General features: G+C 48.4%; 1 protein-coding gene across 1 annotated transcript in view; it reads right to left on the bottom strand.

The window, feature by feature from the left end:
* The window catches only part of MMP19 (matrix metallopeptidase 19), a 61968-nt gene that overhangs the window by 44787 nt on the left and 1664 nt on the right, over window positions 1–15517 (bottom strand). Inside the window, exon 2 of the mRNA XM_086959674.1 lies at window positions 12520–12608. Within this exon, the coding sequence (XP_086815800.1) occupies window positions 12520–12608 (89 nt within the window). The remainder of the gene's footprint in view (window positions 1–12519; window positions 12609–15517) is intronic.

Genomic DNA, 15517 nt, shown 5'->3' with positions numbered 1-15517 from the left:
CAGCGGGCTTCCTTGTCAGTCTCTCCTCTGTAGTCCTCCTTAGCTTGGAGTCGGCCACAGGAAGCACACTCAGGCTCCCAGTCAGGCAATCACAGTCCTGCCTTAGCAGCATTGTGATTGGTCGGAGCACCGTTTTTCGTTATCGGAATTACCCAGACCAGTGCCGTTTTTCAGCACTTGGCAGTTCGGGCTGGACTGTTCCCATGAGGCACAGGGTCAGACTGATTTGCATATAGCCATGTCTGAACTGGGGTGGCAGAGTGGGCTAAAGAACAGTGATGGATTAAACCCAGATCTTTTGACTGGGTGGGAGTGTTTGATTGATTCAGTCCATCACCACCCCCTTTTGTACCACCCCCCTTTTGTACCGTTTTTCAGCACTCAGACGCTGGCTGGAGGACGGGCATGTTCTCTACGTGGGCATCGATGCAGTTTGCATGGAGAACATGCAAAGTGTGCAAGACTATTTTGGACAATCCAAGAGGGCCGTCAAAGCAGTCATTTGCACACTTTAGGAGGGTGCAACCACTCCTCCACTGCACATGCCCCCCCACACACAATGCTGTGGGTAGAAGTAGCAGAAAATAAAATGATAATAACGTGAGTTATCATTTTATGTTCTCTGTCTTTCACTGTAAAAAAGCGGTGGGCGATGCTCCTCTGCCTTAGCGAGGAGCCGCCACTGTCTACATCCATGGAGATGAAACACAGCTATTCATGAACATATGCAAATAACGCCTCAAAACTGGACACAGACAACAAGAGTGTGAGCACTAGAAAGTCACAGAAGGACCAAAAGTGGTTGGGAGTGAACTTAGATACTTGAACCATGTCCACCCTGCTATTGAGCCCCACCTCCACGTCACCTACACTTACTTTGGATACGAAAATGTCTGGCTGTGCCCACTGCACTGGGTCCCTACACCCAACACAAATACACACTCTTGATTAAATGCACAAACACAGACAGGAGCCTGCTCTGAAGAACTAAGCGTCAAGAGGCCAAGTAATCTGCAAAACCCGTGCCATACAAAACTGCTTAACATAACTGAGAAAATGGCAGCCATTTTGAACCCGGTATGTCGACATTCATTGAAAATAAAGTCCAGTCATTCCCTGCATGAGCCTGCTTTAAAAAGACATCTTTGCAGAACTGAGGCGTCTCTGTGTTTCTCTCACGCCGGAACTTCTGATGAACGATCTAATAGGAAGTATCTATTTTTAGCACTTATTATGCCTGACAAGGCATGGAAGTGCTTAATGGACAAATAGCACTCTTCTCTGTAGGAGCCCGGAGTCAGTAATTTACAAAAGTTTAAGGGTTAGCTTTTGTCCTGCTGTTTCCATGCAGTGTCAGGCTTTTTCAAAATTCTTCTCATGCAAACTTACTGGAAAACTCCAGGTATGGATGCTAAATTGAAATGTCCTCAGATTTTATGGGCGGCTTTACACCTTTAGTGACAATCAGCCTGATTCATGAAGCGAAATAGCGCCCGCAATGGCTGCGATAACGCAATTGCGGGCGCAAAAGACGGAATCGGCATTCAAGTACGAAATAGCGAAATCGCAAAAAAATAATTGCGACTGGAATAGCGATTACGCAGAAATAGTCGCAGACTCCGGGAAGGCGAGCATTAGCGATACGGAAATAGCGACCAACCACGGATTCTGCGAAATGATTAGCGAAACGCAATATTGTCGCAAACGGCATTCATGCAAGAAATACATTAGCGAAAAAGCGCAAAATCGCACGTTTGCGCAGCGCAAGTTAAGGACAGCTCAAAGCAGGTGGTAACCATACAAGCCATGATGAAGGCAAATTTGAAAAACTGTTAGCCAATCACCAACAGTCCCAGGCCTGACCAATCACACATAAGGACAGTCAGCAGCAGCATTAGGCGTTCCACAATGCCTGGGATGTACATGGTGGTGAGGCGGCGAAGGCTATAGCGAGCAGCACGGAGGAGACGCATGAGGCAGGCAAGGATTTACCGGCAGCGGGTCACCTTGCTGGGCCAAACCAGAGAACAGATTTATGCAAAATACAGGCTGAATGGGGAAATGATCACCTGGCTGATACAAGAACTCAACCCCATCATGCAGCACCCAACAAGGCGAAACAATTCTGTGCCCACACATGTGCAGGTATTGTGCAGCCTGCACCTCCTGGCCTCCGGCAGTTTCCAGGGCATAGTAGCCGCTGCTGGGGGGATATCCCAGCCCACCATGTCACGCTGGCTCCACACTTTTGTTGACGCCATGCTCAGCCAGCTCCACCGGCACATCACATTTCCCACGAGCCAACAGGAATTGGACCTCAGTAAACTACAATTTTATAATGTTGCCCATTTTCCCCATGTCCTCGGCTGCATAGACTGTACCCACGTCGCCATCTGCCCACCAGCGGGCACGGAGTATATGTACCGCAACAGAAAGTCCTACCACTCCCTCAACATACAGATGGTCTGCAATGCCAAGAGCATCATCACTGACATTGTGGCCCAGTACCCAGGGAGTACCCATGACTCCTTCATCTTCAGGCACAGCGGACTCCACACACGACTGATCAGGGGAGAGTTTGGGGAAGGACACCTACTTGGTAAGTACACTTTGTCGACAATGTCACATTGCTATGAAGTAACTGCGCTGCACAGGCAATCAACATCTGCTCCTCTCATTCAGGTGACAGTGGCTACGCCCTACGGGAATACCTCCTGACCCCTTACCTCAACCCTGCCACACCTCAGCAACGGCGCTACAATGTTGCGCACATCCGGACAAGGAACTGTATTGAAAGGACATTTGGCCTGCTCAAGAGCAGGTTCCGTATACTGCACAAGACAGGTGGGGCCATGTATTACAGTCCTGCAGCGTGCTGCCGCATTGTGGCTGTCTGTGCAATGCTACATAACATTGCAACCAAGCGCCGGATACCAGTTGACATCTCAGGCAGTGAATCTGAGGGGGACGACCGGCCACCAGCAAATGCGCACCATGCACGCGGGGAGAACCCAGCTGAAGGCCACAGACGTCGCAACCACATCACAGCTAACAATTTCTAGCCCACCCCCTTCCCCCACCCCACATATCACAATTGCATGCAAAATGTAATGATAACACAAGGCGAATGTGTGCTGCAAAATAAATGTATTTGTTTGATTCACAACAGAAAAGGCTCATGGTAAGAACTATTTACAAAAAAATACAGTATTCCAGCATACTGCATGTCATTGTCCATGGCAGGCTTATCTTCAGCCTGCGCCTGTGTCCCTGACACAATGTCATTGGTGCTTCCTGCGCACATTTCCCAGGCGCCTTTGAGGCTCATCCTCATCCTGGGCAGATGGACCAGGCGTAGCCCTGGTGCTGCGCCTAGGTGGGGGGGCCTGCGTGGCAGAGTTGCTGCTCACGCTGGAGGCTGCCTCACTGCCATCATCACCCCCTACGATGGCCGGTAGGACAGGTGTGAGCAGTGGGACCACAGCGGTGGTCAAGTGCTCCAGCACCCGGGTGATCTCCTCGCAGCACTGGACCAGCTGGTGCTGCTGGGTCATGGAGCGCCGCGACAGCTGGGTGGTGGCATTTGCTGCCACATAATTGGAGCGACTATAGGTCGCCATCTGGCTCAGCAGCTGGTGGTGGCGCCTGCGTGCAACACTGCGCTGCTTCCCCAGCGCAGCGGTATTGGCCTCCATTGCCGCAGTCATGCGCTCAATGGCCGCCGTCATACGGTCCACCCGCTGGCCGACTCCCGCCACATTGCGGCCGATCTTCTGCAGCTGGAGCTGGATGGCTTCTTGCTGCTGCGACTGCCTCTGGTGTAGGCGGAGCATTCGCCGCTCCACGCTCATGCAGGCATGGAGATGCCCTTTGCCCCTCCTGCTGTGCTGCCGCTGTGTGGATGTGGCTGGCCTAGAACGTGGAGGACGAGCTGCAGGTGTTGTAGCAGCTGGTGTCGCAGGTGCGGCAGGCACTGGGGGCACATTGGTGGGGGGCCTGGCATTGGCAGCCGGTGGGCCTGCAGATGGTGCTGCAGGTAAGGTGGGGGGCCTGGCCTTGGTAACCGGTGGTCCTGCAGATGGTGCAGCAGGTAAGGTGGGGGGCCTGGCTGCTGGTGTTGGCGCAGCGGCAGGGGATGGTGGCTGGGTAGCGGGTAGGGATTCCTCCTCCTGGGCCTCCTCGACGATCACCAGCCTCTCACTGTCACTGCTATCATCGGCACCTGTGAGGGTAAGTGGATACTCATTAGGTGCATGTGACTGGCAGACGTGCAGATGTTACATGCATGCTGGGTGGCATTCCCTGGATGGCTGTGGATTTGTGCGCTTAGGAACCTTACTGGCCGCATTGTGGTACTACTACATTGTGGACATACTACGTCTCCCACAATGCCTCAGGGCATTTCCTGATGCACAACATAGGCATGATTATGGGCCAATGAGTGAGCCTATTCGGGCAGGGACGGTCATAGGGGACAGGGTCGCAGTCGCAGGCCACTTACCTTGGGTGTTGTGGGTTGGGCGGGAGGAGTCCAGAGTGGTCACGCCAACACACGCCTCCCTCTCCAAGGTGTCCTCCACCCGGTCCTCCAGGGGGGTGTTGGGTGGGACAGTCGGTCCACCCCCTCCAGTGCCTGACGACTCACCGAGACGCGCCGCCACCCTCTCCTTGGCACGCCCTCGGAGGTCGTACCAGCGCTTCTTGAGCTCTTCCACCGACCTGTCCGCAACGCCAACTGAGTTCACGCTGGAGGCAATCCCGACCCAGATCCTCCTCTTCTCCTGTTCGGGGACCCTCCTGGAGTTGGCCCCAAACAGCTGGTCGTGTTGGGCCACCACCCCTTCAATGAGGTTCTCCAGCTCAGACTCGGAGAATTTCAATTTGCGCTTTCGGCTAGCGCTGTTGCTGGGGCCGGGCAGTGGTTCTTCAGACATGTCGGGCGCTATTTCTGCCGGGTCGGGAGTCGCTATCGGCGTTTTTGCGGCAGCTTTCCGTCGTGTCGAGTCGGATGATTGCGTCACTGTGGTGTTTGGGGGTGGGATTTGGCTGCTTCCTGGTTGTGATGTCATCACGGTGCTCGGAATGCGTCTTGCCGTATTTCCGGTTCCCGCGATGATACGACTCGCAATCCCGATCGCACGGGATTGCGAGTCGCATTCCCGTGCGATCGGGATTGCGCGTCGCTATCCCGTGCGATCGGGATTGCGAGTCGCAATCCTGATCGCTGGTGGCCGGAAATTGCGATTTTTCTGCGTTTTTTGTAGGTCGCTAACGGCTTTAGCGCCCGCGTGCGAGTCGCTATTTTTTCCCCGAAAAATACATGAATGCCGTTTTGCGTTTTCTCAATAGCGAGTCGCTATTATTCGCTATTAGGGACACGCAAAACGGCATGTACATGAATCAGGCTGAATGTCTTGAACATGGATACTACAGTTGTCCTGCTGTTTATATTCTAGTTGTCATGCAATTTGCACAGAGTTCTTCATGACTTTATTCATGGAATAGGTTTGTTACATAGGAGCAAAATAACTATGCCGTTGAGTAGGATGAGCATGGTCATTTGAAGTCATAATATGGGTTTGTGTTCAATTGGAAGTTAAAATACTGAAAGACAGAGGAGTACTTACTCTACTCGTGCACGTAACATGAAGCTCTTCTGCTGCGTTGGACTTGTTCTCATTCCACTTTGTAGCTTCTGGTCAACGCTTGACCAATCTACTGCTGTCAATGTTGGTAAAGTCTATCGCAGAGCAGGGCACTCGTTGCCAGTTAGACTATCTTAAGCCGAATGATCAGCAATAGCCTGAAAAGCAATATCTACTGTCGCGTGTCTACAACAGCGACGAATCAAGGGAAGTACAAGCCAAGTTCTGCAGGTGCATGCACAACAGAGACACAGCATGCCTCAAAGACTTCACTGTCCCTGGAATACCTCAACCAACACCTGAGCCTCTCTAATCTCATTAGGGCTTCCAGGGTCAGTGAGCCTGCAAGCTGATTCCTTCCGCTTTCGCAGGGGAGCTGGTTGTTCTCCGTGTAGGTCTTCGACTCCGGAAATCTTGGCACACCGCCTCAGCCAGCACATTGCCTCAAAGAGCACATCCCTGCTTAGCAGATCGCATCGCAAACACTCTCCTCATGTGAAGTAAAACACGAGAAGGCTTTCCTCTTCGAAGAAACCTCTAACTTATAGGGGCTTCTACAAGGAATGAATGAGAGAACATCTCTGGGGACTGAACTGATTCGTGGCAATATTCTTGGACCTGGGTTTTTAGGTTTGTGGGGTTTTTTTTGAGAAAAGAGGAGCTGATCTACAGCATTTCAAATGTAAGAAATGTGAGTTGATCCAGGGGAGGGCAAACCTAGGTGGTCCGCTCCCAAATTCGACAGAAGTGAGCATCAGTTACCCCTGCACTGCTCGTTGTCAGTTATTTTTTTATGGGTTTGCATCTTTTCAGTCATTGGCAACTTTAAAGTGTAATATTACCCAGTCCCTTTACCAATACACTCTTTCTTAAAAGTCATTACACTTACAGTCTAGCAATTGTGATTAATATATTTATTTGGGTTCTTTGGGTAAAGCTTTTTAAATGTGTTCTTATTTTAACGGATCCAACAACTTAAAAAGGCCCGTCTAGCTCACTTCATTTTAAAGTATAGTTTATTTTGTTTCCAAGATGCTATTCAATACCATATCAGCAAGGCTAATTGCTTACAATGCCAACTTAAGAAAGGAATATTTGTTCTGAACGTGGCATACCTTAAAAAGGTAATATCTTGATGTTAGTCTAACCTTTTTTTTATTCAACACGTATGAGGGTTTTTTGCACCATTTTTGTATAATAGGGAAACTATTGCCATGTACTTGTTTTAGAAACTGACTTTTCACCACGAAGTAAGTTAAATGCATTACACTTTGTGTCACCAAAAGAGAGACTCGTTTTGCTGTTTGACCGAAGAAGCTTGGGAGCCATGGGAGCCATGTTGGTGAAGGGGTTGATCTACGGCATTTTGGTGTTTAGGGGGCTACCATGGTCTAGACATTGAACCCTAGAAAACATAGTTCATACATGCCAATAGACCAGATTCAGGCGGGAGACTCCCGATTTGTTAAAAAAAGGCCTATTTTAGCTGTCTCGCACCTAAAATTATCTCTGCTTTATTATAAGCCAATGGAGAAAATACATTTCCCCCATTTCCTTCAAAATCTTCCACTTTCCTATTATAAAACGTAGCCATGTAAGATAGTTGTCAACACTAGGTTGGCAGGCCACACAGCTTGTGAGGCCCAGTTCTCTCTACAAATTTAACAGTGTCATCGGCACTACAACACTTCCTGTCCATTTGCGGTCTTGAAAAAATATGAAGTCAGCCCATTAACCCCTCCCATGCTCATGACAAGCTCAGCTCGTCATAACAGCTCCAACTCTCACACGCGGGGCTAATACCCCCGCTGTGCTGAGTGTTCCAAAGAAATGGGTCTGGCCGTGACGAGCTCAGCTCGTCATGAGCACACGGCCACTGTGGCTGCTCATGACGAGCTGAGCTCGTCACGAGCACCGGGGCGCTGTGCGTGCCTCCAGCACAGCGGGGGAATTACCCCCACGGCCAAGGGGTTAATGGCGTGACCCAGCCGCAGGCTGACAGACCAGAGTTTGTGGCCAATCACAGCCATGTGCTAAGAACTCATCCAGGCTGAAGCATGAAAGTGCATGGGGGGGGGGAGGGTACAAGGGGGGGGGCTTCCCTAGTGGATGGAAGCAGCTCGGTCAACCACCTGGGGAAGCCTACATGAAAGCTGCCTCCAATGCCTGCTCCAAAAAGCCAGAGCTGGCATCACATAGCTTTTGCCCCGCCATTGGAACATACAAGAGTCTCCTTCTCCGTGGTGGTCTAGTTGCATACACTGCCACAGGGGCAGGAGCTGGCATATCTTTTCTGTTCAGACCTGCCGCGACCTTGATAGTAAGTGAATGCTGGGCACTTTAAGATTGAAGGCGGGATATCATGGACTCCTCTGCAGTCAATGAAAGTCGGTATCAAATCTGAATGTGGCCATGGGACACAAGGTCACTAGCTGATACTTCTAAGTAAGTGAAGCTTGCACAGCGGGTGTACATGTTCTATGTGTTAAGAAGCACGCATGGTTGGTACCTGTGTTTGAGTAAAACTGGGGCTACTGCCACCTGCTCTGACCTTCTCGTGACTGGAAGACGTGCACTGCTCCTGCCTTCGCTGTTTGTTGTGTTATGATCATTAGTCGACATCTCAATGCAGTTGCGGCCAACATGGCTCACGGGTGGGGTGGTCACATGGGGGGCAGGCGGTGAGGAGGGGTTCAATAATAAAAATGAAAAAAATGAAAACCTACCTTTCTGCAGGGCCAGGTCCGGCGTCTTCACTGCTCGGTCTGCTCCTGCTCCCCTGCCTCCGGCAGGAACAGGAAGAAGGCACCTTCCCTTCCCTCCCCTAAGCCAGTGAGTGTTGTGATTGGTCGGGACGCCGCCCAGCCAGGGGTTGCAGGGGAGTGCATGTTCTCCATGTAGGTTGCAAAGCAGCCTGCATGAAGAAGTGCAGAGTGTGCATGACTGTCATGCGTACCAAGGACTGGGCACACCACTCCTGTCCTGCCCAGGCAGATCTGTCCACCTGCTCGCCCGCAATGTGAAACCAAATGTTTTTACCATTTTATGTTTTGGCTTTCTCGCACTGCGAGGAGCTGCCCCTGTCCAAATGTTGCCACAAAGAAAAGTGCTCAAAATAGCATGGTTTTCTATTTTTTTGTTTCAAATGGCCTATTTTCTTCTTTTGTTTGTTCAGGAATTTAGTTCTACCAGCTTACTCCTAAATGTTCTCTACCTAGTACAATGATGAGCTTAGATAGTATTTGAATAAGCAAGTTGCTGTCAAGGACCAAAGTGTTCTACTCAGAATGTAGGGGGCCATTTTGTTTCTTCTGTACATGGATGAACTGCCTCCCGTACCCTTGAACAATTTTCCGAGGCACTTGCATTGAACCCACTCTATCACAAGTGGCCAATGAAGGGTCTTTCTGGCCTGAACAACCTGCTCTGTTTTTCTAAAGCCCGAGGCAAAGTGTATTCCCATATTTTGTAGTCATTGAAGATGGGTTAAGCTTTTTTTGTTATTGGCCTTATACTTACGAAGGACAGACTGGTCAGAAATTTTACATATTGTAGTGGCATGTTCAATTCTAAGTAATAGATGCCTGGTCCCTACTATTAGTAGTTGTTTTACTCCCCCTCAGCTGTTGCTCTTCATCCAAATCTATTTTTTTTCTAGATATAAGGTCAATGTAGTGATGTTGTAGTTTGCCCTGTTTGCTCAAAATTTGGGTCATCATTAGCATAAAATTGGTGTCCAAGCCTGTGATTTTTGAGGACCTTCAATAACTGCCTTGAATCAAAATTCAGTGCAACAGGTGGATGCTGTGTCTTAGTGATGATTGGTAACAATGAAGTTACCAATGTATGAAAATAAAAACTACTGCGACAATTTGTAATTTGCACTCTACCTAGTACAACTTTGTTTTCTAACACCACTCAGATGGACCAAACAGTCCATCATCCACATCCAAATCAACACACCAAGTCAATCCTCCTACCAGGTTCAGCCTTTCAAGCCGCAGCTGGGGGAACAAAAAACACAGAACCAGACTGGCTCAGTGCCCTCAGCATGGCTCAACCTAACCTTGACAAGGAGTTCAACAGCTTCAAAAACGGGATCAAGAACTGTGTGGACTCCCTTGCACCCATCAAGCGCAACAAGCAGTGTAGATCAAACAAGCAGGCAAGCTGGTGCACAGAAGACATCAGAGACACCAAAAGATGCTGTAAACTGCTAGAAAGGAAATGGAGACCAGGCAAGACACCTCTGACAGAACTACCTACAAGGCTGCATTCAGATGCTATCATCAACAAATAAGAGACACCAAGAAAAAAACACTAGTGGACTGCATTGAAGGAAGCTCACACAGCTGTAAGGAGATCTTCTCGATTGTCAAGGATTTCACCTCACCCTCAGCCACTGTCAACATCACTGCCTCCCAACAACTCTGCGACAAAATATCCAACTTCTTCCACAGCAAAATCAAAAACATCTACCGCAACTTTACACAGCATCCCAACCCCAGAGAATTCATTGGTAACCCATCCACCACCAGTCAAAATGGCCTCCTGATCGTACGGACAACCTTCACCAGAAATGACACAGCATCAATCATGCAGACCATTCACTCAGGGGCCCTACAGACCTATCCCCCAGATACATCTACAACCTGGGAACATGACCAATCAGCACCACCCTGAACCACATTATCAACACCTCTGTCACATCTGCCATTTTACCAGAGGAATGACAACTTGCAGAAGTCAACAACCTTCTCTAAAAGACCATAGTGGGCATGAATCAACTGAGCAACTTCCAACCCATCTCCCTCCTTCCCTATCTAGCCACAGTGATTTAGAAGGCTATCAACAAGCAACTCGCAACCCACCTCAAACTTCACCATCTTCTAGACAACACTCAATCAGGATTCAGAAAGAACCACCGCACTCATCGCAGCCACCTACGACATTTGAATCATTCTGGATCAAGAAACACCAGCCCTCATTCTGCTTAGTCTCTCCGCAGCCTTCAACACTGTCTCCCAAAACACACTCATCATAGGACGCTAAGAGATTGGCATACAAGGATCAGTTCTCAAATGCATCTTTTCCTTCCTCACCGGAAGAACCCAAAGGGTTAGGCTGCCATCCTTCCCATCAGAGACCAAGAAAATTATGATATGCCTAGTCTCACAGGGATCATCCCTTAGCCCCACCCTTTTCAACATATACATGACTCCGCTTGCCAACATAATCCAATCAGAAGACATCAGTCATCTCCTATACCGATGACACCAAACTCATTCTCTCCCTGACGCAGAAGACAACCACTACTAAAACCAACTTCACCAACTGCATGACCATGGTAGCAGACTGGATACGAATCAACTGACTGAAGCTCAACTCCAACAATACGGAAATACTGGTCTTCTGCAACAAGACCTCCCCATGGGACACCACCTGGTGGCTGAAGGAGCTAGGACCAACACACACAGACAACGCAAGAAATCTAGGGATCATCCTAGATGACTAGCTCAACTTGACAGCCCAAGTCAATGCACTTTGTACCTCCTGTTTCCACATCCTTTGCATGCTGTGAAAGATCTTCAAATAGCTGCCTCAGAACACCCGACCGACCGTCACGGAAGCACTCATAATCGGCAGGCTGGAGTATGGCAACACTCTCTACGCCGGAATCTCCAAACAACTCCTACACAAACTCCAGACGATCCAGAGCACCTCATCAAGTCTCATACTCCACCTGCCATGCCGCACACTCATCACACTGCATCTCAGGAAGCTTCACTGGTTCCCAAATAACAAGAACAGCCAATTCAAACTTTTCAGGCACATATACCATACATACAAAGCCTTACACAACACAGGACCAGAATACCTGAACAGCCGCATACACTTTCCCCAGACACCTATGCTCTGCCGCACGCTCACTCAGGGGCGCTTTCTCCATTGGGATGTTGACCCTCTGACTGCGAGCCATTACTTACATTCACATATACACATTATGTATACCATCACAGAGCAGCCTTTCCTGGCAGACACTAGGCGTACTGTTTTTACTAGTAGGCGTGGTTTATTGGTGACCGTCAGCTAGGGCTTTTTTAAAGAACTGTGCATGTCAGTTTAACCTGTATTTTGCTTATGGCCATCCCGACATGTGCAGTTCAGCGTTCCCCAGCCATCGATGTCACTGAGCTGGGGAAGCCAAGACACAGCTAGATCGGTCTCGGATGGAGTGCTGTGATCGTCTATACCAGCCAATCCCTGCACTGCTCTTATTTTGTTTTCTATTATAAACAGCGTGAGAGCAGTGCTTTCATTGGCTGAGATGCATGGTGTTTAGTTTCACTTTGCCCGACCGGCATGAATTGCTAATCTCAATTTAGCGCGCAGTGCTGTTTGATTTCAAAGAGTCGGTCCTAGGGTGTGTAAAGAAGATCGACCGTTGAGGTAAGTTGATTGTTTATTTATTATACTATGTCTTGTGTCTTATGCAATGTAATGGTACTCATGCAAAGTGCTCCTATACTGTGCGTTGAGTTTGCGCTGCATACAAACTGCATAAATAAATAAATAAACAATGAGAAGGTAGCAACAGCAGCAAGTACCTTAGAAATGCCACAACGTTTTCGAGAGTCACCAGCCGCCACTGCTCTCCTACACTGCACTCAAGACATGGAATGACCTCCTTCAACACAGCAGAGTAGCAGCCTCACTTCTTGAGTACAGCAGGAAGCTGAGGACCTGGATCTTTGTATAAGAACCTTGAGAACCACACACCAACACACCTGCCCATGTGCCCGGATATGCTCTTGTGCGATTAGTATGCTATACAAATCAACATAACATACCTCTAGACGCCATATTCACCTACCTGAGTGCTTCCTCGATGTCCGTGATCTGGAACTCATAGGATGGATTCTCCAGGGGTTTCTGTAGGTAGCCAAACTGTAGTAGGTAAAGCTGGGGAGGAAGAAAAATCCAGCATCATTCATAGGTTGACTAAGAAGACACAAGAGTGTTTGGATAGAGCAGCCAACCTGTCTATGTGTGTTTCCTCTCCACAATAAGCAGATTAACAAATGGGGAAGAGACCAGGACTTTGGATGAGCGTTCGCTCTTAAATCAAGACAATACTCTCAACAAAAAAACAAGCATTGTAAAAGTCAGCCTTTTGGCTATTAATGCTGACCTATTGGCTTTTCCAATATTCTTTACTGATGCTGTTCAGCTTCGGCAAAAAAGAAATGCTTTTTGCTAATGTTTTGCAGCATCGGCACAAAAAAATAAAAGTGTGATGATATTTAATCACACCTGTGTCATCATCATACATGCATGTATATGTATCTTGACATGACAAGTGGGCGCAGTCTGATGATGCATGCGCGCGTAGGACATAACTTGGCGGACATTTTATTCATTTTCCTGTTTAACATTCCAAGATGGTGGACATAAATCTTAGGGTAGCAAATAAAACACAAATAATTTACACATTTCCGAAAATGCATTTTGTAAAAGGAGCAGCCTGGTTACAACTGCAACTGCCGGGCCTTTAAAAAAATCAAAGGACTGTGAGGAATGGGGGAGAATTCAGCGTAGAGGGTTAATGGGGGCAGGGGAGCAACAGTGGAGACTGAGGAAGCAAAAGAGCTGGGGGATGGAGAGACGATAGTGCAACAAAGAGTGTAGGGGGGGGGCAGGAAACTTAAGAACAAAGCAGTATAAGAGGGAGAGAGCAAGAAAAGGAGTGCACTGCCATAGTGTGTTAAAAGAAAACAAAAAAAAACCCCTGAATGTGAGCATTAGGATACAAGTAATTCAATCTAAAGTGTGGTAAAGAAGCTATGCACAATGGGGGATTATCAAAAGCAGAGGAATAAAAGATATTGAACAAAAAGCCTGCAAATGAGATTGACAAGAAAGCCAAAAAGGTGAGGAAAGGGCTGGCCCTAAGCCCACTCTGAGTATTGGTACTGTCCACAATAGGCTTCCGATAACAGACAGCTAAAAGCTAACTATAGGCGAGACTTAAATAAACGAACTAACAGCTTTGGAGAAGCCTGTCATCTGCTTAGATCAACATCTCAGGCAACGCCATGCCACAGGGTGGCTCTGCTGTTTGTGCTGTCTGATCCTGTTGCCTACCTTTGACTTTCCTCATCATGGGTGGAAGGCATCTGGAAAACATCCGTATGTCTGCAGGGGTATGCAAAAATAACAAGTGTCTGGAGCTCACCTACAGAGCGCCACAACATTCACATTTTTAAAGTCCTCCTAAAAGTAGTTCATTCAAGTGAAGAATGGGGAGATGAAGAGGCCTGCCAGGCTAAGGTCACACACAGGTTTACTGCACAGCTGGGACTCAACGCCATCACACCAGCTCATAAGACCCCAAATTGCTAGAGGATGCCAACAGAGGAAAGGGAACTTGGTCCAAGGTCACACTAGGGTCCAGCGGTGTCAGTGGTCTCTAGCCCACTGTGCCTTGTGATTGGTTTGCCGCACACTGAGGAGGCTGACAGCAAGACAGACTAGAAGACTGAGAACAGGCTATGAGGTCACCGGATTCAGGGAAATGGGCTGACGCCGTGGGTTTAGTAATGCTCCTCTGCCAAACATATCTGGGTATCTAGATTGTCACAAGGCCATGGAATGTACCCAACAGGTTTGTGGCTTCAAAGGAAAACTGCCTCTCTCCAGCTGCAGAAGCCCAGCTGAGAATCCCAAAGCAGGCCGAAACGTCGCAGGCGGCACCAGGGCTGCCCCTGTGGATAAACATGTGTAGAACAACTGCCTCCAGGGCTCGAACTCATGGGAACGGAAATTCATTCCTGCATTGCTGGAAAGGAGCCAGGAAACAGCAGAAAGAACTCAGCTTTGAAAGTTCCGTCTGAGACTAAACAGATCCAACACAGTCAACAACAGTGCCAGGTCCCCTTGCCAGCACAGAGCAGCGCTCACTCCCCTCACGGATAAAAGTAGTACAGAACAGGCAGCAGGGTCGTAGCCGTACCACTGTACAGCTTTCCTTAAGGGCTGTAGGGGTACAACACAGCAGTAGTAAGCTTCCGTCAAACTTTATACGCATATAGACCAAGGCAGCCACAACCTTGTAAGAGTTCATCATGAAGAGAATACATTCAGTACAGCCGCAGTATGACTTTCTCTCACACACAAACATGCACTGCACAATCAGGAGTGCACACTTCTAAAACATATGTCCGGCATAAGGAGCAATGCAAGCGTACCCACAGCTGCCAAGCTGGCCATGCCCAATATTGTACATTGAGCGAGTCCTAGCCTTTCTCAAACAGTTTGACTTTTTGGGATTTGTCTATTTTTTTTTTACAATTAAAGCATATGCATAGAAATCAAATACTTTTACATTCCTGGTAGATTAAAAGTCATGTCACACACCACATCGGACCAATTGGTGGACAGATTCAGATTCATTACAATCAACGATGCAAGCTTCCCCCGCACAAAAGGGACAGCCAGCACCAGTATAGGCTTCACTCACATGTAAAATAATGACAGTACGAGCAGCAGAAGTGCAAGCTTCCCTGAAGCAGGCAGAACTGGGAGAGTATAGACAGAAGCAGCGCCGGCTCAGAGAAAGGACAACCCACGCATCTCCAGTGCAAGCTTCTTCTACTCAATGAATCGATACAGCGGTGCATATTTCACAAGCACTGAGCATGCCGGGTGCAGGCAGCAATCTAATATCCTCAAATGAAAAACATGCAGTGAAACCTTCCATCACACAGGCATAGTACGGGAAGCAGGGCAAATTACACACACACACGAAGCAGCATTGTAAGCTTTACTTATACACAGAATAGGTGCAGCACAGACAAAAATGCAACACACAT

Source organism: Lissotriton vulgaris, chromosome 1_1 (assembly GCF_964263255.1).
Source record: "Lissotriton vulgaris chromosome 1_1, aLisVul1.2, whole genome shotgun sequence".
NCBI classification, from domain to species: Eukaryota; Metazoa; Chordata; class Amphibia; order Caudata; family Salamandridae; genus Lissotriton; species Lissotriton vulgaris.
This window is presented reverse-complemented; position numbering and strand designations above follow the sequence as displayed.